Source organism: Augochlora pura, chromosome 7, assembly GCF_028453695.1.
Source record: "Augochlora pura isolate Apur16 chromosome 7, APUR_v2.2.1, whole genome shotgun sequence".
Taxonomy (NCBI): domain Eukaryota; kingdom Metazoa; phylum Arthropoda; class Insecta; order Hymenoptera; family Halictidae; genus Augochlora; species Augochlora pura.
In genome coordinates this window covers 20,178,120-20,205,403 of record NC_135778.1, presented here as the reverse complement: position 1 = coordinate 20,205,403, position 27,284 = coordinate 20,178,120, and the positions used below count along the sequence as shown (strand labels likewise).

General features: G+C 38.9%; 1 protein-coding gene across 2 annotated transcripts in view; it reads right to left on the bottom strand.

Annotated features, from left to right (window-relative positions):
* The window catches only part of LOC144472471 (uncharacterized), an 85,886-nt gene extending 63,104 nt beyond the window's left edge, over positions 1-22,782 (bottom strand). For both annotated transcript variants that reach the window (XR_013494423.1, XM_078185593.1), the window contains exons 1-2: positions 22,337-22,782; positions 9,766-10,074 (exon numbers count right to left, since the gene is read on the bottom strand). Coding sequence is in view for 1 of the 2 variants with exons in the window: in XM_078185593.1 (XP_078041719.1) it covers positions 9,766-9,855 (90 nt within the window). In the remaining variant the exon portion in view is untranslated. The remainder of the gene's footprint in view (positions 1-9,765; positions 10,075-22,336) is intronic.
* Between the last annotated feature and the right edge of the window lie 4,502 nt (positions 22,783-27,284).

The following is a 27,284-nucleotide window of genomic DNA, read 5'->3' as shown; positions in this document are numbered from 1 at the left end:
CATGAGAATATCATAATTAATGGATAAAATTACAACGAGTGAGATGCATGCGGAGCACGTTTAAAAAATAACGAAACTTTTCGTATATAATTAATCTTCTTTGACTGGATAAAATCAGCTTTAGTGCTCATAAAGCTTATGGGCACCTATTATTAGAATTGTTTTCCTGAAGGATAATACTGAAATTACTGATCATTTTCAGTAATTAACCAGTATGACAGAATTACATTTAGTCAATATTTAGCGATCCTATAAATATTTTCCTAGTGATTTCCTGCGGTATTTTCGCAAGTAAGATAAAAATATTTGAAATGATTGCATGCATTTTATGCCTTGGCCCAGAAGACACGCGAAATTTATCGCAGGAAGTAGAGGACGACACAAAAGGCGTTAGTTCATCAAACATGCCTCAATTGTCCGGGATAGATACCACTTATCGACGCTGTTGTCGTGGCCGGCTTTAATTCTCCGTTATCTTCGCCGAGGACGCTTTCAGATTACTCGAAATCTACAACCGCTGATCGCTCCAGGGCGCGGCCATTTCCGGTCTTCGCCAACCATCTTATCGCGTCCGCACTTTACTGACACAGGTTACGCGCAAGAAACATTGCACGCTCTACGCCCTACGCGACGCTGATTCACGCGAGCAAATCGCGATGTGGGTCAAAGAATAAGTATAAATCTCTTGGAATTTATCTCCGGCGTTCCTCGCACTCGTCAGAGGCAACTGCACCGAATGTCCCGCAGTTTTCACTTTACCGCTAAATCTACTGTGCCAGTCACAGAGCCCAGTTACGCGTTTTTCTCTATTAGAGTTGTTGCAAATTTTAAAAACACTTTAAACTATTCAATACATTTTCTCATTTGAGCACGTATTATGATAACAATGGTGGCAATCTTGTCGATCATATAAAAAAATACACGTTAGTCATTTTTTAGAGCTCGTTTTTATCGCAAAATTTATCGCTTTATTTTTTATTACAAGAACGCTTGCTCGATATGCAAAGTGAATCTTGGTAATCATTTTTCATCGAAAATCGTAACACTTTGTTCAAGAAAAGCCTTCGAACTCTTTCCGTGCTTTATTCCCGCGAAAATAAAGCAAACCGTATAAAAGCAGATGCATACAATTTTAAAATTACGAAAAAAGTTTTCAAGCTTTACGAGAGAAAGCAGAACAGCAAAAAGATCGAATTTACAATTTTAAATTACTGGCAAATTAGACAAAACTTAGGAATAATCAAAATCACAGCCATTAAAAATACTCAAGACAGAGTCACCATAGGGAGTCGACTATTTCCAACAATTCGATCAATAGGCGTAGATCAATCTGTAATAATCTCTCTCACTTGCTGAAATAGGTATTACAATTGACGGTAAATATTATTCGTTATTCGAAAGTCATAACCACTCTCATCAAAAAATTATATTAAAATACGACTGATTTTCCGGAGACATTCACTGCTGTGAAGAACTTTCTCGTCCGAAATGAAAAATTTGGCTTTCGAATTTGCAACAGAAACTGTCGCCTTGAATGTCAATTATTTCAGGGTATACATATTTATGAGAAAGCCTAGGTTTTCTAACGACAAGAATCAATAGCGAGGAACTCTGAACCTGCACGACAGTCCGAACGATTGAGACATGTCGCAAACCTGCATCACTTAACGCTGACAAGATTCAGTGTCAATTGCAGGCCTCCGAGCAATTGTTCCATCGGACTGTGCATACAGTCAGGTAGCTATATTTACATTCAATCGAACACAATAGAATAGTATACATTTTGAATATTTATAGGAACGCAAGTGGTCTCTGTTCGCGCGCCACAATGCATTTACGATTGTTCCGTTGATTGCGTGCAACTTTTTCCGCGTTGTTCTTTCTTTCGCTGCCATCAGGCTATCGTTGATCTATCCATCGATTGACATTAATAGACTGCGGAGATTTGTGCAATCTCCAGCTCCGTAAAGCTGGAACATTGTTTTCGCGTTACGCGGTTACAATACCTTCGAAGTTGCGTCTACAACAGCATACCTCTGTGGAAGGGTATTTGCGAATAACGGTTACGTAAAATCTCCTAAACGTTCGAGGATGTTTTGAACGTTATCTAGTGTATAATTGATAGGTGCCAAAGCGTCGCCAATATGTCGGACGCTAAATAATAACATTTGCAACTGCACAACGCGTTAACGTGTTAACATAGCACCGCTAATCAGCTTCGAAGAAGGTCGGATCTAGATAGATCTTCCACTGACGATGAGAGTTTCATGCCGTTCGACAGGTGCGTTACACTACATGGAAACGGCGGTGACATCAGCGAACTATTCACACCGAAGTTTATAATCGTAAAAGTCTGGCTCTAAAGATGAATTGACGGAATTTCAACTGCTGAAGCGAAGCTTCAAACTAAGAAGATTTAAATTTATATACCAGTTCAGTGGTAATTACTGTCTGATTGTTAACCAGTTATCTGTTACAATCTCTTTGGAAAGTGTACAAGTTAATGTAATTGTACTCTATACGTTTAATTTTCTTCACATACAACACTTTTATCAAATATACAAATCAAGAATATGATAGTACATATGCGTGTTCTTAGCCAGATAGCTGTTTTTGGCGAGTCTTCTCGTTATGGCGGAATGGCAACACTTTGTGTCATGACGAACATACTCGCCGAAAAGATTAAACGTAGAAAGACCTTTGGGAACGGAAATATTAGAAACTAAAGCACAAACTAAGCATATTGTCACGACAAAAAAGCCCAAGGATGTAACGCGTATTAGGTTATGGCTGTTTCCTTTCTAGTTCCCTAACTTTGTCAACAGCTGTTAAACGAAACAAGAATATTAGCGTGGTAAGTTGTACATGTCCTTAACGTGGCCACAACCGGCACGTCTACCCTAATACGAGTTATAAAAACTTCAAAAAAACTCCAGCTCTTTTGACATCGTCTGTATAAGGATTGAAATCGTAAGGATTCCAAGATTGAAGCGATTTCCAAAGTTTCGACAAGGATCCGGTGCAAAGGACACGATAACAATAACAATGGCGATGTCTTTCTCAACGTCGCCTTGACATCGGCGTTCCGGCACCAATTTTCTAAGAAGGCCCGTCGCAGCAAGTGTAAGAAACGAATCAGCTATGGGCATACGTTTCAAGAACGAGCTTCTTGTTACACAAGAGCGTGTGCCGTAAGCGACGTCTTGACCCAGGCCTAGCCTCAAAGACCGCTCCAGAGGTGCAACGCAGTGGAAAACATAGGAGATGCCTTCATTCAAATTTAATTCGTCATACCCGACGAACGGGAACTGATTAGGATCGGATAGCTGAAGGAAATGTTTCTGCCAGCTGCTTGTACTCGACATAATATAGTGGACAGACATCCTGCACCATGCATTTTAATGCGTTAATATGGATATTAGAAGCTAACATGTGGACAAGATTCTTTCTGAAACTTGTTCTTGAAGACCCTCGTTGCTCGATTGAACTGTCTTTGACGTACTGTCGACTCTTGCAGCATCCGTTGATATTTAACAGTATTTTTACATTCTCCAAATTTATTTATTATGTCATAAGCAATGGATCTCCATGTATTTACGATAAAGTCATTGTCTTAAAATGTAAAAGAATGTATAAATTGACTAGGTGTAATAGCAGCTCTATTTCCTCTTTACAATGATCTTTTACTTGTCGAAAAATGCTGTTCCTATGTCCTGATACATATTTGTAGAATCATGATTGAGAACAAGAATTTGCTTATTAATTTATAAATCCATATCACTGAACGGGAAAGTGACCTAACGTTGCGATCATCCAAGACTTTGCACAGGCATTGTCATTTCAATTGAAATACTATGTATATAGGGTGTCACAAAAGTCGAAAATACAATCCGCGGCTTTGTTCGAGAGTTATTAACGAAAAATAGTGGCCAATGAGAGGCGAGCTCGGCAAGTGCCAGATGCCTGAGCGGAACTATGCTCTGACCGCTGCGACTGCCTAGCACCAGTCGTGCTCGCCTCTCATTTGTCAACGTTTTGTCATTAATAACTCTGGAACAAAGCCGTGGATTGTATTTTCGCTAAGGAAAAAATTGCTTAAAATGACCTCAGGAATCCACCGTTTCTCAACTGCAAGTGACTTTTGGAATACCTTATCTAAATGACAATACCAATGCATGCTGGTGCATTGTATAAACTTCTCCCACGCATTTAAAAAAACAATACCAACTCCTTTGTTCGAAAGAACCAAAAGGAATAGAAGTAAACATCGAGTTATTCAAAATGGCGGCGGCAATGTTGGTTATATTGAGGACTACGAACAGTTCGCTGCTCATTCTTTTTTATGGAATATTTCGCATTGGGAACCCGTTAAGTACACACGACGGCCGGAAACATGTTAATATATCTCGAGACCAGGACACCGGGTCGAAGAGGAGAGGATTGCAGAGAGAAAGAGAAGAGAAACGCGTGCACGCGTGCGACTGACGTGTCCTCTGCTTATTGCCCAGTTACATAGAGATTGCGTAAACACGTACGCCAGGTATCTCTGGACAGGTAAGTAACGAGACTCTTTTTTTTATGCCGAGGAGACACGGCAGTGCATCTTTTCTATCGGCGACTGTTTGCCGCGAGTTAAAATTTCCGTCTCGTTCGTACGTGACGTAGGATCTCCGTAATATGGTATCGGATACTAAAATTAATCGGTTCCAGAGAAATTCGCTGAGAAGAATTGATGGGATTGAGGAAACATTAGCCCGAGGCCAACTACAACGAAAAGTACTATAAATTGTGAATGTTCATGCTAATTCACAGCATCAAAGGTGGACTTTCTTTTCTGTTCTATTTTCGGACGTGCCTGACTTTCATTACGAACATCTGCATACCGTATTTGTTGTTATTAGACTGCGGATTTTTATGCGAAATAAAAATTGTCTGCGCCAATTACGAAGCGCAGGTACTGCATATATATTTATTTCGTTTCTTTACCATTCAGGTCAACAGTACTTGGAAGTTTTTTCAATGTTTTTACAGTTTTGTATTTGATCAATTCGTTTTTGTTATAAATGCACGCAGTCCCCAATCTCGCTATTATAAATTATGTTTATTATCATTTTTGTGTTTAACCTTTTGAATACCATAAAAATGTTATTCAACTTTTGAACACCGAAAATGCTTGAGATTTCTAATACGACTTCAGATCATATTGTAGTTGAAACTGCCTTTTTACATATTTAAATGTATGTAATTTCCTATATGTCGAATACTATAAATATTTTTATCAGAAGTTCTTGTAACTTGGAATGTTTTTTTTTTAACAAAGTAAACGACGAATCGCTTTTGTCACTTTATATTGAAATAGCGTTTCTTGAACATTTGTAATGAATAACTTCCTGAAAAAAATCAGAGGAATTCATATTTGTAATTACATATTTTACAATACATTACTCGTGAACAATGTACCAAAAATATTCGGATATAATTAGTGAATCCCAAGGGGAATGAAAGTTGTTCTGTAAGATCTGGCATCGGTTTCACCGAACCCAACAGCGATTAATTAAATGAAACGACTATCCAAGACACGACCGCGTAACAAATTTTCATTTTCTGCCGTTTGGCCCTGTCCATAATGGTAATAGATGATTGTTGATCGACAAATTTTCAATTTCCACGGTTATTAATATTCGCAAGCCAGTTTGCGAGACAGCCGGTAGCTTCGTATGTATACCTTCCGTTAAATGGCGATTACGTAACGTGAAAATTATACGCTCGCAGAAACATAGAGAGGTCGGTAAATGTTCTTTCCGTTGCTAATAAGAAAATTGTTCACTGCGCAATGAACAAGCGCATACTATAATAAAAATCGCGGAAAATCTAGACGCAACTCCATTATTTTTATAAGACCCATATCAACTTGGTAGTTTTATTGTTGGTGATTTTAAAAATTCGTATCCTCTGCAAATATTTTATGTTCTCCTACAAATATTTCATGTTCTCCTACAAATATATCACGTTCCTTTACAAATGTTAATTGCACCAGCTACACAACTTTTTGTCTGCAATTAATTAATACAATATATAGCGCCCGCTGAAAAATAACCGGTCGGTGTGTTCAAACCTCGACCGATGACACATGTTTTCGCGAGTTCGGCTACTTTTTGCGGACGGTCGCGTCACGCGCTCGTGTGCATCATGCAACGGCCGAGGGGACCCCGTCACTTGGTTAATTAGCAATTACACGCATATCTGCGTGTCTCGGATTCCAAATTAGAGCGGCGTTCGTGTCCGATGCACAATGATAAATCCATGGGACACGAACGCGCACGCGCACACGCGCGTAAGTGCCCGACGAGTGTACAATAATGAGTTATTTAAATTTTCCTTGCAACACGCGACGCTAATATGCAGAATTGCTCGGTAAATTCCGGCTTTTGTGGCGCGACGACGGGATATAACTGATAAAATCGATGATAATGTGGTAATCGATGTAAATGTTGTCCGCCAACGCGCGCACCTACTTGATATTTGTGCCGCATTCGCGTATAAAACGCAACGAAAAGTTCCATAGAAACGTTGTTTAAAATTCGAAATATTGTAGACGATTCATTCGTTACATCGGTTCGAAACCCGTTCTACGATCTGTACCAAGTATCGTAAACTGGTACGCCAACGAGGAAACTATTTATTTATACCCATTTGGTATACCGAGGCGTCAGCCTTTATTTTTACGCCGATGTGTCAGCCGTGCTGCTGCATAATGTTTCTATTCACAAAACAAAACGTTTTACAGCGATACAAATTATTTGCATTAATAATGAGGAGACCTAGTCAATGATTCAAAGAACAAAACTAATTGTAAATATAATTTATAATTTTTAATGCCTATCGCTGATTCAGCAATTTCAGAAATCTTTAATTTCATTAGTTCAATTTATATATTCATTAAAGAGTACAAGTCAATTACACAGAATTAACAAAAGACTGTTATTTAACCGGTTTTTCAAGATTTTGAACGTCAGATGTATATTTAAAAAAAGAGTACACTAGTTTTTTCAGGAAAAGTTCCTGAAACATAGTTTCGAAGTAAACAACTTCAAAGTTTTTAATAATGATTTCTATAATTTAGATAGTATGCAATATGATATGTAATTCATACGATTTAATTAATTACATCATTGCAATCCAAAGAGTTTAACCCTCTGCACTCGAAGCAGTTTTAATATAAAAACTTAAAAACAGGACCCAAAAATTTAAATCAGTTCAAAACATTTTACACGCAAAATAAATGATAATGACATACATTTTCAACAATTTGCTACATACGAATAAATTTTACTATGTCAAAGTTTTTTTCAAATTGTAATTATTTTTACTAACAGGTGAGAATTTCCATTGAAGTGCCAAAATGTATTTCAAAAAGAGTGCTCGAAAAGAATGCAATTTTAAAACCAAATCGTCAACCTGCAGCATCCTTTCGAATTAAAATAATCGGATCCACCTAAATAATCCACATCTTAATTAATCAAATGTAAACTACACTAAAAAATTGCACAGACTCCGGATAGATTCAATTTTATTACAGAAGAACCTCGATTATTCGACCCAATCAAAGTAATACAACAATACAATGGAAAGGGTATAAATATTTCTAAATTTCAAATGTAATAGAATAAATAACAGATTAGTTACTTAAACACAATCCTCTAATCAAATCCAACTTTAAACTTATATTCCGCTATTTACATTTAACACGATAACTGCAAAAAAATCAAGTCGAAAACTCCCGCAAAATCTGACTTCGATTAACAAAACTGAAACTGGAAAGTTAAAATTAACCACAGAAAAACCTAGGGGAATTCAGTTTCTTCAAATATATTACAATAAAAATAAACGTTGATAGCTGGTTATAAAGCGCCATAAACTGTGTCTCTCATTATTGACAAAACATTACAACGTACGATGTACTGACTCGTTCTAACCGGAATCGTAATTATTGGGAAACATGTAGATGAAGGTGTTTGATCTCTGCAGGTCAATAAAATACAGGAGAAATAAAAAGCAGCAATCGACGTCTCTCGTTATTCATGCTCAAAGAATGAGTAACACCTTGTTGCATTATTTACTGATGATATTCTAATCCAAAGAATTCTAATTGCAACAGTGTTATAAAATCTGTTCGTAAATATTAGGTCTACCGGAAAATTCTATCTCTTCTTAAAAAGAAAGAAAACATTAAATTTTGTATGCACCTAATATTTATTGTATTATTATAATGATTAACATAATCGTAACTTATGCCTGTTGCCAGCGTGATGGCGATTTATGAACATCATTTTTGAGAAATACATGTCACAAATAAAATGACAGTAGCGGACATAATATTCCCGTAGACCTAATACAATAGCGAATTCAAATATCAGAGGTTCGGATAATCGGAGTTCTATTAGATTGTCCCATAAGTTCCTTCCGCGCCACGTTATAAATGACTCTAAGTGTCTGTGTTTATATAAACATTGCAGGCTTCTCTCTTAGCCAAAGAGCCAAAAGAAGCATCTTATACATGTTATGCTTCATTGCTTTAAAAAAGACAATAGTGCAAAGGACACTGCAGACGAGATTTGCACCGTTTACGGGACTGGTACTACGACTATTATGATCATCCGCAATTGGTTTAAAAAATTTAGAGCTGGCAATTTCGAGGTGAAAGATGAAGACTGCAGCGACCGCCTAGCAACGACGGATACGGACATTATCAGGACTGTACTCACTGAAAATTCGCGATATAGTGGATGCCACTAATATTCCCAAGACAACGGTACATAATCATTTAATCAAGATGGGATATGCGAATCGATATGAAGTTTGGGTTCCACATCTATCGACGGAGACCGGCCTTATGAACCGCGTCTCTAAGTGCAATTTGCTTCTCCAGCGACATGAAAGGGATCCTTTCTTAAAGAGGTTTGTCACTGAAGACGAGACTTGGATTTTATACCAAAATATGCACTGAAAACGCACTTGGTCTAAGGAAAATAGACCTTCAACTGTTGCGAAGCCTGGTCTTCGTCCGAAGAAGGTTTTTTTGTGCATTTGGTGGGGCTGAAAAGGTGTAGTGTACTACGAGCTCCTTCCTCAAAGTGATACGATCAATGCTGACAAATATTGCAATCAACTGGATCAATTAAAAAGCCGCCATAGCAAAAAAACGGCCAGAATTGGCGAACCGACAAGGCGTCGTTTTCCATCGCGACAACGCAAGACCGTATGTTGCGTTGGCCGTAATGCAAAAATTATTCCAGTTTGATTGGGACGTTCTACCTCATCCTCCTAGCTCCCCAGACCTTGCTCCATCCGATTATCACTTGTACCACTCCTTAAAAAATTCTCTCCGTGGTAAATCTTTCAAATCCATAAGCGAAATAAAAACGCACCTAGATGAATATTTTGCAAATAAGCTTCAACAATTTTGGAAAGAGGGGATAATGAGGCTTCCTAAGAGTTGGAAGAAGGTTATAGAACAGAACGGTTCTTATATAACATAATAAATCCACCTTAAACAACAAATATCGTGTATTCATTTCGCATCAAGAAAATGGAAGGAACTTATGGGACACCCTAATAGCTCCCTATGATAAAGGAATACGAATTAACCACTTTTAGTACGCGATAGGTTCCATTGGCGAACGCGACAGAGAAGTAGTGCATCAACCGAGTCGAATCCCGGTTCTCGATCGCAGATAAAGAAAGACAAGATGAGTGTTCGCATACCCGGTGTGCACATCGCACGAAGACCCGGTCCAAGGGGGACTTGGAGTCCTCAGCCTTCGTGGTCTTCTCCTTGCACCAGGCTTGCCCCATTTTTCTTCCTGTCCCGCTATTATCTCGGCCGGTCCTCTCACCTCTTTGTTACCTCCTCTCCTCTCCTCGCCGAGTTCTCTCACCGATAAGACCGGATAATGTAGGCCATTCTGAATACCCGTTCCTCGTGACCTGCCGCAACCGGAGCAACTCTGTTCTCCACTGCTCGAAAACAACCGACCGAATGTTCGCCGTTGACCTCTTCACGGCCACCTGGTGCTGAGGACGCAAAACAAAAAGAAGAATTTCAGAAAGATCGACGACAACTCGATGCGATAAATCGATAGATAGACAGGAAACCCACCCGGTCGCCCTTCGCGTGATTTAGGGAACCGGGGGATTCCAAAGGACAGGTATCGAACGCCACTCCAGGTTTTATGGTCCTACAGAATAGCCACTATTTGAAGCGAACTGTCGGACATTCGTTTATTACCCGTGAGTATTTATGGATTTTGATTGTGGAACTTATGCGAGTTATAGTAGAATGTATTCGATCATTCTTGACCCAGGGGGATGAAATAGATTTCGATGCACGCCGCGCGAGGTGTGGAAGTTTAATCGCTGTCTGTGCTGTGAATGATGACTGTTTTCCTTGACGTGCATTTCTCAGAATAGTCTAAACTCTGAATTGTATTACGTTACGTTAGCTAAATTCTGCTACGTACGGCCGCTGCAATCACTTCTGCTAAGCCGCCGATAGTTTTCGCGGAGCAATGTAACGTCAGCCTCTCACGTGCACACGTCAACCGAACTCTGCGATGACAGGTGGAAAAGTGGAGTAAAAGTAAATATTCAAAACTGTATACGTCACTCATTTCTTTCTAACATAGTGTACCTTTCGAATGTAGGATCGTTGGAATTTATTAACGTTAAATAGGCATTCCTGTCGCGTGAATCACATATTTGAAAACATTTTTAGGCCATTGAATTAATTATTAGAAATATCGTCGAAAAACTTTTTGGGGGTCTAGTAAAAATAAAAAATATTATTGCTGAAATTGTTGTAATTAGAGGACGTTGTAATTACCTATATGTAAGAATTAATGCCGGTCATGTATTATTAGTAATAACTTGTGAATGTTATCGGACGACATTAAACTACTCGTTAAAGCATCGTCGATAACAGAGGTGCTATAAATGCGCACGCTCATGTATATTTCATACATTCGCGTCAAATTATGCATATCCGTTAAAATAACGGTTTCCCAAATGCAATTAATATAAATCTTTGGCGCATTTACTAATCCTCACTTTTTCGAAACGATACAGAAATATATATATTTCCAATATATTCGAACTAAACATGATTAATTATTGACAACGTTGCGAAGAACAAATTTATTTGGAAATTCTACTATGTTCAACGTTTTAGTGTTTCATAGACTTGTTTCAGTAATATATTTTAATCATTTCGTCCAGTGACTCGATAATTTCATCGAAGAATTCTGAAAATGTTTGTACGATAAAACTAAAATTGCTCTTACACCTACGTTTTAGGCTGTCTTGAAAACTGTTTTTAAGAAGCGATTAGGCACGTTGTAAATGGTTAATCGACTGTTTAAGTGCGCGTTATGTTGGAAGAGGAGCAATAAATCGATGAGTCCTCCATTTAAGGGGAGAACGTTCTCGAACGTCTTATCAGAGTTTGACCAGTCAATTAGTCGCAGACCCTGGCACACAGTATTAATCGGAAACATATCGTTTCTACACCGAACTGTAGTGTTTCGCAACAAGCAACACCTTGTCGAGAAGTCGATTTAGCACTTAGAGACAATAAAATAAATTGTTCCGAACGTATGGTCCGTTCGTCCTTGCCTCTGAGTTATTGCTGCTTTTCTGCTATAGCGAACTATGCCGTAACCTTCTCAAGGGTTACAATGGCTACCTTGACATCGTCTATCTCTTAGTCTTTCACAGTATTAATCAACATGTTGCAGGCAGACCATAGACATTTATGCATAAGACAACGGTCAGACATTTATTTCCCACTGACATCAATAATTCAAGAAAAATTACCGTTTGTTCTCTGATCAAATTATATGCCTAGCAATTGGGTATATCAATTAGTAATTTAAACAAGAAGCAAATTATGTTACACAAAAATATCAATTGTATAAAAAATAGTGCACTATTTTGTAGAATACATTTTTCAAGCACTTGAAATCACAAGTGCAATTTACGGATTGCTCCGATTTCGATTTGTAACGAGTGTACACGGATAACGGACTGTACGAGAAATGAAATCATTTATTAAATCATGTTTATGCAGAGTAAAATAAATCTTTGCGCAAAATAAAGAATATCCTCGTCGACTGTAATAAACATGAATTAAATAGTTTCGTTATTTCCTCAATAATTTCAGCGAGTTGGAACTAGTACATAGTCGTGCTTAAATTATGCTAATATTCTCATCGTTTTAAACTTCGTCTATTCATTTTTATTGTACATGCATAAAATCTGCGGTCTAGTTATTGCGCTCGTTCCATTGGCAGGCTAAGGAGAGCTTCTTATCGGCGTTAACACTATTGCCATGAATTTCCACATAGCACACTCCCAGTTATTCAACCATGCCGCACGTCATATCTTTTCCTCGGGCAGGTGACCTTCTATCCAATGATCATCCAAAGAATGCCGGGAACACACCCTTTAACGGTGCATTGCGCGTAACGTCATCGCTCGCCCACAGTATCCAACGATTTCCGCATCGAACGACCGCAAGCGAATTAATGGGTCTCTTCCTTAGCCGCTTATACGCAAAGTATTAGCAGCATAACTTCGATAAAAATAATATTCGATATTTAATAAAATCCAATATTCAACACGAATTTTCAAGTTTTAATCAACTATTATTAGACTGCGAATCTTTATTGCAAAATAAAAATTTCCCGAATCAGTAGCACAGGACAGATCAAAATGTATTTTTTCTTTCGAAGATTTTAATCAATTGAGGAGAATGTATTGAATCATTAAGTACGAAATGCATACTTTATAAATTTATAAAATAATAATATATTATGTTATATATATATTGTTATATATTATGATAAAGTTATAAATTTATATAATAATAAATAATAACTTTATAAATCTATCTATTTCGTGCCTACTGATCTAACAAGAATGTGCTTAATTTCTTCTTCTTTGCTTGCCATATTACCTAATCGTTTTTATCAGAAATACATGAAAAGCCAATTATTACAAGATCGGTAACTGCAGTTTTTTCATATTCCAATTTTTATGAATATTCGTCCTATGCAAAACTAGAATTAGCATAATGGTGGTCTAATAATAGGTATTCGTTCATGCACATTTTCCTCGGTTCGCGGAAAAAGGTGTCCAGATTATTCCACTTTTTTCATGAATCCTTTAATCCGTTGATCATTTATTCGTGATTGCGCGAGCATGTATTACTTCCGCGACACTTTTTTAATTGAAGCATCGCGTACCGTGCCGCTTCAGTTTAAATTCGTAGACGGGATTCGAAATTTGAAATAATCTTGGCAAAAATCGGGAGAGGGCGATTTAACCGGAACAACAACCGTAAAATCACAACGGCGATGCTCTGTCGATCGAACGGTGTAAATCATCCGAGCGCATTTGAAAGTCGTACTCTCGTTACCGTGAACCGTGTTCCACCGCGACGAAACGGAACGCGAATTTGCAATGCCAGATCCGAAGCGTAACACTGAAAAATATGCGAGCCCGCGAGTTAAGCTATTCCTGCATCGCGATAAGACGTTCGCTGACGCCGATCTCTGCTGCTGCATCCGGAATAGCCAGGTTGCGGATTTCGATGAATTCAAAACGTGATTCCCCGGTGCTCGCGAGAACCGTGATATTTTTTCTCGGTCCGCGCGTATCTGCGCGACTGTGGGTCCTAAATAAACCCCGGAATATCTTTCTTGTGCTCAATCCGATCCGCGCTCCGAAACGTTGTTTTCAGTTGTGGACCTCGATGGAAAGAATGAGATAACTTCGTGCAATTTTATGCGAAGATTATCACGGATAATTCCAGAATATAACATTATCCACGTTTGCTTTACGCTTTAAATGAACAAACATCGTTTCATATACGATCTTTTAAATATTAGATACCATGGGAGGATTTATTAAGATTAGATTTATTTATTTAGATTAAAGATTTATTTAGATTAAAACGACAGTAATTCAAATATGAAATTAAATTATCTCGGGTGTCGTCGTGAGACTACGTATTTGATACGTTTATGATAAAAATGAGCAGTTTCAGTTTAAAGTAGTAGCGAGATTAAAATAATTAAAGAACGCCACTGTATTCTTTTAAGTCTAATAACATTATTTTAAAAAGGAACAAATTTTTTACTTAGCTCCCATCTCTTGCAACGGATATAGATAGTTTTAATATTGCATAAAAATCTACCGTCTAGTCACAAATTAATAGTTTTTTGCTCGAAAGAATATTATTAAATTGTTACTGGAAACAGCAAAATTATTAAGCATTCTATTAACGGGATTCACAAATTCAAGATTCCAGTTTATTTTCGCAGTGATTTTTCAATATTTCAAATAACAAATTGCCTAGTACTTTAGGGATGAGTTATCGTTGTGAAGTTGACAGGAAATTTTGCAATAGCTTATGGAGCTTTAACGTTGCTAATAAAACTACGAAAAATATCGATCATACATTTTTATGAAGATACGGAGCTAGTGTTTCTGGGCTTCATAAGGCGGAACGAAGGAACAGAAATTTATGGGGTTCGATCTTTTCAGAGAAAAGGAAAAGTATGAAATAGGTTGGCAGAAATTTAAAAGCCAGAATTTCCCATTTTCTGCATGGAGATCCTTTTTTTCCCCTCGCACACAAATTGCCCAACTTGGTTGAAATTTAGGAGCACCGGATTTTTCTGTTCCGAGGCTGGCGTGCGAACAATTCGGATCGCGGTGATTTTTCATTTTCCGCACAATCGAGTTTACCATGCGCGAAATTTTTCGTTGAAGAGGGGCCAAGTGACACTGCAATATTTCCTCCGCTAAATTAATTAAACCGTGAGCATTCCACCGTCAAAAATGCAGATTACCTGTTGAAGCAGGTTTCGAAGATTTATTGTCGAATTTCTTAATCTCGCATTTGTGGCACTGGCGTGCTGCATGCTTGACATTTGAACCGCCCGTGCGCTGTTTCATACTGCGAATGTTTACTCGAATAACATAGAAAATTGCGTCGAATAAATTAAAGAGCTCTTTCAAGTTTGTCAAGTTTTTACGCCATACTCAACTTTCGAAAATTGTGCAACAGTTTTCTTGGTAAGTTGAGATTAGATTACAAATGCATCATGTATTATGCAGTATTTGGATATTTTTAAAACAATTTTAGCAGATTTTAGAAAATGTATTTTCTCGTTTCGGTCCACTCTGACGAGTCCGTTCTAATTTTGTACAGTCGTCTCCTTAGAAAAAATTTAGCATAAACCGGAAGGATTTCCGGCAAATTCGCGAGCTTTTAAATGGTTTGCTTAGTCACGAAAAATTTCGAAAAAACACCTAATTTTTGCGGCAAGACCCCCTGAAAACCGGAGAATAAATTCAGGATCGTGTGGTTCTGTCGTCGCAACGTCCTCGCCATGAATGGACAGGTATGTGAGCCCCCGGTATTCGTAATGGGAACGCACACGTGTAGCGGCACCTACGACAGTGTGGTCACGTCATCGCAGTCGCGGGAATTGGTGAACACACGCGATTGTGTGCAACGCATAATCATGTTATTACACGTGACTCTTGTTCATCGTGTACTTGCGTTGCTTTGTATATGAGCGGTTCTCTTCATCTGGCGTTTATCGATGCCACCGGATCTGCATAGACGCTTCTGTCACGTGAGAAGAACCTTCGCCAGTTGTCATTGGTCTATGTATAAATGTTTATACGAATAGAAATTCTCTCTAGCCATCGACAGGCATCGCGTAACTGTAGCATGCTGATTCCAATGAAGTCTACGTATGATATACAAAGCTAATGTTTCAAACGGGTTTTTCTACAAGCAGAATCTACAATGACTCTATCAAATATTCAAGCACTTTTTTTCTTTCAATTTCATCCATGACCTGGTCCCATTTTGGAGCGTCGAGACTATGTTAAATTATTGTTGGGTAATGCAGAAGTTCAAAACATTGCTTGAATATGGTACAAATTGAAACGTCTCTACAAACATTGGGACATCTACTGTATGTATGAAGCTTTCTCTTTTTAGAATGTCTACTTGAAAATTGATGTAGGATTTCGCAGTACTGTTTGTTTTTTGTTTCGCGTATTTGCAAACTCTACGTTATAGATTTCTCAGAAACTCCTGAGTAGAAGGGTGCAGCTGTTGTCAAAGTGTTAAGGGTAGACTCGTGCGAGTTTCATTCTAGAGTGTAGAAACGACAGCTATTGGATCACGGTACATGCCGAGTTGAAAGTGATTTGTTGTGTAGTGGGCACCGACTTGGAAATAATTCTTCGACAGATCGCACTTTAATCCACACACGCGCGTAAAAGCATCAAAATTTTATACTCACGACTCGCTTCTCGAGTATAAAAATAACTACATGTATTTCGGAGGCTGTTTTGTTAATAAATTCAGCTCTCTCGTATAGAGTCTTGAATGACCATCGCGATTCGTTAATAATGTGAAGAGTCGCTAAGCTTTTGTGAACTGAACTGTGTACTTAATTGTAAGCTGAAAGATTCAAACCATGTTGTTTGTCATTATAAACCTCGAGAGGCGAGGATGATTCGAATTTCATCGGATAGATATTTATCTAAGATAATTATCTGAAAGAATTCGTTTTAGTCTAATATTTTATTCGAATAACGATTATTCGTCACAAATTTTTCGAACAGAGATTACAATTTTGTAGAAATAATAATACCAATAATTATTCTTTGTATTCGTTTTTACGTTATTTTATAAAAAATATTTCATAAATAGTCAACTTGTGGAATTGTAAAATTTTCTTTCTCCGAACTCCTAAAAGATTATTTAATCATACATCAATGATCAACGTTTCTACAAATAACAATCTCTTAACTGATAAACTATAAAAATAGCACTATATATTCTATCATTTGTATTCAAAACGATGATATGATTAAAGTTTTATTCAATTGAATTCTTACTGGAACGAAACATTGCTCGAACGAATTCTTATTTAAATGGATTCGTAATCGAATGAATTTAGTTGTGTAAAATTCTACTCGCATAAAATTGAATTCCTTCATTATTTTTATTTTTGCGTTGGCCTTTATCTCTTATCCGTCGTCCGAATAATATTTTACCTAACTCTGGTTTCGATAGCTACAACTAAACTCGTTAGCACATATTTTAACATCCCAACGTCGTCGGCCGTTAACGATGGTTCCTCTATTCTGGAGGTCGTCAACGTCTTTAAATCTAACGACGAGCATCGCAACATTCTGGCTGACGTATATTACGTAATTTTCCTCGTTCCAGTTTTTCCAAGTCGGGTTTATTGTCGAGACCACGTGAAGTAACGTTCCAGCCAGTAAATAGAGAGCTCGAGGTTGCGTAAATAGTATGTTAGCTTAGCGTAGCTGGCAGCATGACCATGCAAATTATTCGGTATCACCTTGTCTACAGCCGTTGACAATTATTTCTGGATGTACTCTAGTTTTCAGAACAACGTGAAACACGTTTGTTTCACTCAATTGTAGCGATAATATTCGCTGAATGGCATTGGAGTTGCGTATCTAGTTCCTAAACATGTGCGTATCAGACGTTAATGAAATAACGGAGGATCAGTATTTTTTACAAATGATCTAATTTTTGTAGGAGATGTTTAACCCTTGACGATCTAACGCTGCCTTATACGATGCAGAAATAAATGCAACCGTGATAACTGCCAAGAAACTTTGAAAGAGTAGATGAAAATATATCACTGATTTTTTATAAAATAAATTTTGTTTTCTTACACTTGATTCACAAATCTTTAGTACGTAATTTCACTCAGTATGAAAAACAGTTCGGACTTGGTGGTATGTATTCATGAAATATATCTGGTATACTAAGAATTAATCTTTAATGTTTCAAAAAATACTCATTCGCAAAGCATCGCATGACGAACGAATTATATTAACCTCTACACTCGTGTATGTCTCTGAGACATCACTAAAATTGTTCTATCACGTTCCAAAATAATCTTTACATTAACATAGTTTAGGTTTAGAAAATTGTTAATTTTTCATTTTTGCATAAATTCATTTTGTCACATAAAGTGGAAATACTATAAGCCAGGACAATTATTTCAGATTTGCAGTTAAAATAGCTTCGAGTGCAAAGTGTTAACATGGTACACTGAAAAATACATCAAACAAAATTGGTAGGAAGGATTTTAAGTGTTTCTAGCCACGTATACCATAAAATCGTGAAAAGTATTCTCGCAAGGATCAGAATAATTTTCCCTAAAAGTATTTACAAGAATATGCGATTCACTTGCAAGTAATTAGAATGAACAATTAATTTTGGAAGCAATCGAACGGCGCAGCTAAACAAACCGAAGTTTAGGAAATAGTAACAAGCTAGCAAAAAGATAACAACGGCCGTTGCACATGCTCGTTTGCCCAACCCAAGATCACGCGTTACGAAATGAACTTTTGAAACAGCAAAATGCAAACGCTCGCGAACGGCGCGCGCCTTAGATTGAAAATTTCTAGGACCGCTTGAAGCAGCTTTGACTTTCTATAATCCCGTGCCGCGTTCACTCCAATTACGCTCTGTTCCCGCTTGGCCCATGATTCTAAAAGCAATTCCGTCCTCGATCTCTGTTCCGCGGGGAGATGACGGGCAAAAACAGAAAAACAAACAGACATTAACCGCACGCGAGCGGTTTAATCAAAAACACGCGTCGTTTCCGCCACACGTGGGTGCGCCCGCGGTGGAAACAAGGAGAAAAGACGAGAGAAACAACGAAGCACCGTCGCACTTTCTAACTCCTCTAAATCGTGCATCGAAAGTTGCACCTGCGAGAGCACCGCTTGGCCCCAACACTGCATCGAATCCTGCAGAGAGAGAGAGAGAGAGAGAGAGAGAGACAAAGAGAGAAAGAGAGAGAGAAAAATCGGGAATATTTTTGGCGTGCAACAATGGTCGGCTTATGCAATCGCAGCCCCAGAAGCGTTCAACCGTGATCTCGTGATCGGAGGATCTGTGAGAAAATCGTAAATCTTTTATGGAGGCTGTTCCAGAGGCCAGATGGCCGTCAAAGACGCTCCCGAGTATTTGAATGTGATTACGAGAAGACGTTATACCTTCGAGGTTGCACCCGGGCAAATTTACAGTCCAATATGGTGAAATTAAGATCACGAACGATAACGCCCCGCTAATTACATACAGAGTCGAAGATCGTTTTGTGTTCGAGGAACTATTTAACGTTGTCAGCAATCGCCGAAATGATGAATTCAACGCGGTTTGAAGAATCGATGCGCTCTCTCCGAATTTTAGGGCTCCTTGGAATTAACGGAGGGGATGATGAATCTTTCATGTGAAAATTTTTAGCGGGTTCAACAATTCGTTCCGTGGATAGACGGCGGATGTTTATACAAAATAAAAGTTGTCTACATCTAGGGCACTTAGCCACTTCGGTATAACGCAAGTGTCGATGCTTTTAAAGCCTTTTAATGTTTCTACTGTTTCCGATTGCAGGCATTCATTTTTATTATAATACTGGAAATCAGCAGTCTGCTTATGAGTCAGAGTAAAATTCGACTGTTTCTTCGTCGATGTACGCTTATCAGCAAAAGCTAAGAAACTTTACATATCGTTGATATTTTAAATTTAACTTGCTATTTCAACGAGAATGCATCTCGTTAATGTTAAGTGCGACGTCAGTCTATAAGAGCTGACAGTGAACTCTCTGTTCAGCGACGTTCTTGCGACCAGTTAGAAGAAGGCCATGCAAGTGTAAAAATTTGTTTGAGTTGACAGAATGTAGATTTTACAGTGATTATTTTCGAAAAGAGTGTAAAGTGCAAATGTAAAAGACCTATTTGAGTAGAAAGAATTTACATCATCATCAAAATGTTTAATTCTATTGCGCATTTCATTTAACAATAAAATCCGTTAATTTCCTTTAAGAAGAAAATATTTTTTAATTAAAATTACATTTAATTTTTAACCTTGATACTTCCAAAAGCTGAGCACTGACTTCGCTTGAACGAAGAATCAAGCAAAATTAGCTTCGCGCTTGAATGAATGAATATTATAGTGAAGCATAAACACATATTTTCTACTGTAAAATGATTTATTCAGTACATACATTCTACAAATGAACAAAATTTTAAAGAATTAAAAACAAGATTTTTTGAAATAAATGAAAATAAAGAGTTGAAAGGTTAAAAAAGAATATAGTCAATGTCTTCGTTGAAACAATACAAATCCTTATCCCATGCAAGAAGGTTTGTCGGCAAGTGTGTGTACATAGTCGTTTATTATAGGGGCACGGTAGTCTCCCCTTTCCTTGGAAGAAATTGTTCACGACAAAATGATTCTGTTCACGAAAGCTATGAAAGAAATTGTAGGGTGTCCGTGTCTGAAAAGTGAACGTTTGAGAAATAGAAAACTATTGTTCTGCTGGAAATAATTATAGAAAGTGCGGAAACTTATCAGACTGGAGGAACTCAACCAGAGTCGCATTTTAATGTCCTGATTACGAGAGTAAATAACTGTAAGTCTGAGTAACTCTGAGTAACTCTGAAGAAGTTAAACGGGTCGATAATCGAAAATACTGTTAAACTCTCTAGCAACACTTGTCTCGGCATGTTCTGCATGGTCATGCACGTTAGAAGCGTGCGGAGCTGACAGTTTTGTCATCTCATACCTGTATCATTTTCTTAGATACCGGCAATTATAGATATTGATAGAATGGAAGTTTTATGTCTCCGATGATAGGAGGGAAACTTGAGAAGCTCGCTCGTTTTTTCCACGAGTGTGAGTGCGTGAAGAAATTAATTTAAATTCAGTTTGTACGATTCGATATATGCGGATCATTCTACTTAATCTGTTGTCCCGAGAACTCGGTAAGAAATCGTCGTTCGCTTCGAATCAGTGATTTCATCTTCTAGCGAACTAACGCGCAACATTTTGTGACTCAGGTCTTGTTCATTTAGACTATTTTTAGCATTACTTTAGTAAGAGTTTTTCACATGATTTCCTTTTGCTGTTTTAGATGCGAATGATTGAATATCTTTGCAATAAGATTCTATTCGAAAGATATTCGAGACGCTGTCCCCAAAAGTCTTATTTACTGGCTTTATTTTATTTAAGTACCCTGTAGTTTATTTAAGTACCCTTTAGTTTATTTAAGTACTCTTTAATTTATTTAAGTACTATTTAGTTTATTTAACTATTCTTCTCTACCATAAACTTACATGAAAAGTTATAATTAGATTGCGGATTTAATGCATTTATGACTAAGAAGCCTAGATGTACTATAAATCAATAAAAAGATTAAATGAATTCAAGAATGTCGATGTATTACATTCACCTTAATAGAATCATTAAAGAGAGAACATAATTTCTACGTGATTTATGTTCCTATAAATGAAGACAATTTTTCCTTTGCATCAAACTCCGCGATCTAGTTATGATCATGTCTCCCTCTTCTCTAAAAATACTCGTTTGTATAAATCTATTCAATCCTTATCAATCATATTGTAATTTTTATTGGAAAATATTTAAAATAACAATGCCGAAAGAAATGGTAACTTTAGGTTGTCGATGACAACTTATTGGTTCAAGATTAATATCGAATGAGAAAATTAAAATCGAAAACCCAGCCTAACCTTCAAAGGTCAACTATAGCCCCTTCGAAAGATCTTGTACAGCCAAAAAAGACTATACATCTACAAAGTTCCATAATTGTTTGGAGATAACTTGTTGATTTACAATTACCATTAAACCACAAAATGAGACAGAGTCAAGTTTAAACCCTTGGAAAGTACTTTCAACTTTCTTTGGAAAGTTTCAAAATTCTATGTTACTGAGGATGATTTGTTGGTCCACAACTAATACTGGATCACAAAACGAAACCGAAGACTCGGCTCAACTTTCAAGGATCAATTTGGTGATGTATAGCAAAGAAAAATTACATATTCCTAAAAGTTCCACAATCCTCTAAGCTCTCCGATAGGAAATCTTCGATCACCGAGCAGACAGCGTACCCTCACAGAAACCCCGCACTTTTTTAACAATCCGCCGATCCAGAGGCGGTATCAGTCCCGCAGCATCCCGAGAGCAGCCTGTGGAGCAGCAGTTCACAGGTAAACAGTTCCTTGTCCACGGCAGCACAAGGCAGGAACCACGGGGAATGCGAGCCGGAATTCAAGTTCACCGGGTCGGTCGGGCATAAAATCGAGGAGGCGTCAACGTTGCTTGACGAGGCAGAAATTACGTCTCGGAAACGAGCTCGGAGCCGGCGCGAGACACCGGCTCTCTAGGTCTCTGACCACGTACCTCTAGCTGGACGTCCTTAGACGTCCCGCAGGAATCCTGGGAATGTCCCCGTCCGATCGGTCGGCCCGTTGGTTCGGCGAGTGGACCATTTGTCAGGAGATCAGTAACCGAGACGGAGACGATGAAACGTGCTGCGTTTTTCGACTATTTTCGAAGCGATTTCGGAGCGGACACGCACGCGGCTCACGCGGCAGCTGCCAGGTCTGGCAACTGGTACCGTACTGGTACCAGTCGGTCAAGCGTACGGCACTGTTAGTACGCGAGGACCGTGCATGCTGGACAGGTTGCGTGGTATCGTTCAGCGTAGACGGTCAGGTGGTATGCGGCCGTAGCGTCCCGCACCGTCGCGTCGCGTTCCGTCCCGACCCGTCCCTCCGTATCGTCACGGACATCGCCGCAACACTGTGCACACGGCTTAAGGCTTTCTAACCGCAGCCTCCGCACACGATATCCACCGCGGGCCCGTCCGCGTTCGTCCGGCTCGAAGAAATCGCTCCTCCACCTCCACCTCCAGGCCCCACGGCCTCCGTCCTCTCCTTCCACGGCCTCCCATCCTGTACCCTCCTCTTCGCTGCTTCTACCCCCTCTTCGCGCTCATCTTCGCGCTCTCTCTCTCTTCGTCTCTCTCTCTCCCTCTCTCTCCCTCTCTCTCTCCCTCTCTTGCTCTCCGAGGGCCCAGTTAATACCTAGCAAGAATCCAGCCTCTCCCGCGGCTTCTTTCTGGACACGACCGTTCACCAGCCGACCCTCTACGGGACTTGACGGTCTTCTGGGTGAATTGTCGAACTTTTGGCTGTACAGGGTGATTCAGCCAATTTAGGCAGTTTACATTAGACCTAAGAGATCGGTGGAGAGATTATAAATTCGTTGGTTAGCGATTGACGAGACCGTACAGATGCATTTACAGATACACTAAAATAATAGTTCGTTTCAGGTTCGTCAAGCTCCTGGGTGAGTAGCCAAATCTTTCGAAAATGACTTGATGGGCATGCATTCGATAAAAGAATAGTTCTCTTGAGACTTTGTCTGGTTCCCAAATTCCTTATTGCACAGAATATTCCATTCATCTTGGACAGTCTACGTGATCTATTGACATGATAAGTTTCAACTCTTCTATATTTCACTCTATATTTATATTTGAGACTGTGAAAGGCTTATTTAAAAGGACTTATTCGATATGCGTTTTGATTTATTCAAGATGGTAAAACATAGATTAATCGACTCATTAATTTCATTCGTAACAACATCCATTACTGCTCAGAAGAATTATGAGTTACCTGGTAATCAAATTCTCATCTAACACTTTAACCTAGTTAATTCCTGTATTCAAATAATTATATTCAGTGACATTCATTTTATCACTGCCACTTTCAAACAGTTTATAATATCAACAAGCAATCAAGAGATTTTATTGACAATACTTTAATCTTAAAATGCTTAACTTGACCTATGCCAGAGAGTATTTCATCATTCTTTTTATCTAGAAATATTTTTTAATTACAAAGTTGTAGCAAATTGCTGAGGCAGTCATCGAAAAACTCGTTGCTATTTCTACCGAGTTGATCCGAAATGAGAGCTTTGATAAGACAAGCAAGTATTTTATCTAGTGCTAATTAACGTGTCTCTCATCAGGCGAGTTTCTAGTATTTTTCCAGAGACTGTCCTGTCCCATCCTTTCCTGTTCGTTATTCCCAGTCGAGGCGATCGTTTTGTTCATATCGAGATTTTCGGTGACTCGGCCATCTCGGAAGTGTATAAAACCGGTTACTCCATGAGTGCATCGGGCTCTCATGGGGGGAATGGAGATTAGATGGAATTTAAATGGACCGGTTGCCGGTACCTTTTTCTTCGTTCGTATGGCTAGCCCCTTCCGTAGATGCAGTTTTCTACCTGCAATATATTTTTGTAATTATACTTTGGATTCGGCTAAGTCTGCAAGCTATGCTTTCGTATCTAATTTTCGACTGTCCTAAATCAAATGATAGCAGAGGTCGATCTTCAGCTTTCTATAACGGTGCACGCTTACACAAAAGAAGTAATTTATCGCAGTTGCACTTATCGAATCACGAGATAATTCGTGACCAAATTAATGATCAACAAAGAGTTATTTATATAATTTCATGGTAATCTACAATTAATTAACTCGGTTGTTATCGGCGCAAACACTCTGGATTATTTTAGAACGAATTCTTTCGGAATTTATGACCTCCAGCGTGCAATATTTTCTTAATATAAAAGAGACGTGATATTCTCATATGGTACTCTTTAAATAGAACATTTATGACATATCTGGGATGGCTCGTGTTACCTCATTTTAATTACTTCCATACACATCGCTCAAAACACGCAAAGCCGTCCTGAATATTAAAATGCTCGCAAGAATGTACCATCCAACAAGGCGTTATTATAAACTACAACGCTCTCAACATTTATTAACTAACATATAATTTTCAAATGCAGAAAACAGTTCTGATACTAAAAAAAACGATCGTTTTTATTGTACTGAAATTAGCGAGCGCAGATTTCGTAGCACCCTGGAAACACACAATGTGAAAGCACAAGGCTCGGCGGTGTTGCGTGCCAACAGGCACTTTGGCAGTAACGTTAACCATCGTAACATTACTTAATAGCATTAACACTTTCCTGTGACCCTGTTAAGATACTGCCCCAATTAATGAACCAAAAACCCGAACACGAATGCATGCGTTTCCGTAATCGCTCTTGCAAGTTATCTATACATTTGCAATAATTACCAGACTGATGAACTGAAACGTAGTCGTTACATATTGAACTTTATAACCGTGTATAATGATTTATCGAAATACTGAATACATGAACTAAAAAATGATGAAAACAAAATAGAGATTTAAAGAAGACTGTTTTATTATTTCGACTGTGTAAAAGTGATAAAACAATAAGTATCTATTTAACTTCTGCTCCTTGCAATCAACGAAGACAATCCTTATTTTGCAGAAGAAAAAATGTCGATGTTGAGTAAATTCATCGCAGAAAAATCATTTCCATTCCGTAGTTTACATTAAAATCTCAGTAAAGCCAAAATAGTTTTGTAAACTCTGGACACTTTAGAATACTTTGGAATAAATACGAAATGAATGGAACATGCAGTTGACTATCTTTAGCTGCTTCACAACTCTGACAAGATACTATTTATTTAAATCCCTCGCTATCGTTACGATTTATTCATTAATCTTCTACGAAGGAATCTATGAATTTCAACCGCTTCGAAATAAACATTGTGATACAAGTCATTTTGACTAGCTCGATAGGATTAGCGTTAAACAATGAAATGACAAAATGAAACAGCAAAGAGAATAAAGGCACCAACGAAAGGAGTAATTTCGGATCCTTTGAAGCATCGTTATCGGCAAAATCCTTCGAAAATGCAGTTTCGACAATTGTGTCGCCGCTCCGCGCCGCGTCGTCGGTCCAGTACATAAACGCTGCACCCCCCAAAGGGTAATTAACGCAACGCTAGCGGCGGCAGTTAAAGTGCCCTAAAATTGGTTTCAACTCGAACGTGTTCTCGGACTCGCCTAATCGGCGGCCAGGTTTTCGTCAGTCTCTGAAAAGGTGCTCGGTTTATCCAGCAGGGGAGCGAACCCCTCGAAATTCCACATATTTTCCACTCCAGCTAACGCTGGTCATTTTCCGACTATAAATGCACCTGCCTCTCTATGGATCCCTTTAGTCTGCCTCCCATCGTCTCCGAGATCTCCTCCGAAATCAGTAGAATTTTTAGAAGCAGGCTCGAACCATCGAACCTCGAAGTTTTCAATCGGAGCAAGAACGCGCAGAGATCTCTGACAAAATTACTCTTCGATCATGAAGATCGCGGGCAGCATCGTAATATTTCTGACGCTGGTTTCCAGCATATTAACGTTGGACCTGAGCAAATTCTGGCTTGCCAATCAGACACCGACGGTGACGGAACCTGCACGACCGATCGAAATTGTCAGGTGGCGTCAACCTGTCTGCCTGATGGCAGCTAAAGGCGTGAAACCTTGCTACTTAGCTCTTAGAAAACTTGAAAATGATTACGAAAGTGCGAGTGCTAAAGGTGTCTATCGGGAAACCAGTGATCACCACTTGCAACAAACAAACTTGAGATCGGCTGTTCCATCGCGAGAAGAAGAAGATGCATCAACATCCTTAACACCTCTCCTACAGTCGTCCGAAATCTCGGCAGAGGCTCCGGTAAGCAGATCGCTGAATACACCGGAGTTGACGAGAACCATGGAAGAGAACATCGAAGAAAGAATATACCTTGGCATAAGAGGCGAAACCACAGAGAAACCGCAGCAAATCTACTTCACGAAGGTCTTGAACGCGCCGATGACTGCCACCCTAGTGGCCCACAACTGCCTACCTGACATCGGGATCCCATTGTGCGACGACTACCAAGCCGTTCCACCCTCGGAACCAGTTTTCGAGCCGAAGCCGACCGTCCATCCGACAGAAACTGGGAAACCGAACAATAAACCAGGCAATTGTCAGAATCCCGTCAATCATGTACTCGACGGCAACCAGAATTCTGGGGGCAGCGCGAATCTGGGTTTCAACGAGCCAGCCGTCAGACCTATCCCGGCTAAGAAGCCAGTTGTGCTGGCGAAACCCGACTTCGACCAGACGGTCTGCCATTCCTGTGTCCAGAGTGCTCCCGCCAAGGAGAAACTCGAGCACATTGTGATATCGTTGAAACCGGGTGCTGGAGTTGTTGAAGAGAGGCCTTACCCCATTCCCAGTGGCTCTCCGTTCCACTATTTTGACTCGACTCAAAGACTGACACCGGATCAGCAGATAAAAACCGAGTTTGATATTCATCTGTCGAGGAACTCCGGATCCGAAATCGAGGGTCAAGGAACCGAAGAGGAGGCTTCGACGGTAAAGCCAAACAAAAATAGAATATTCCAAACGATTCATAATATTA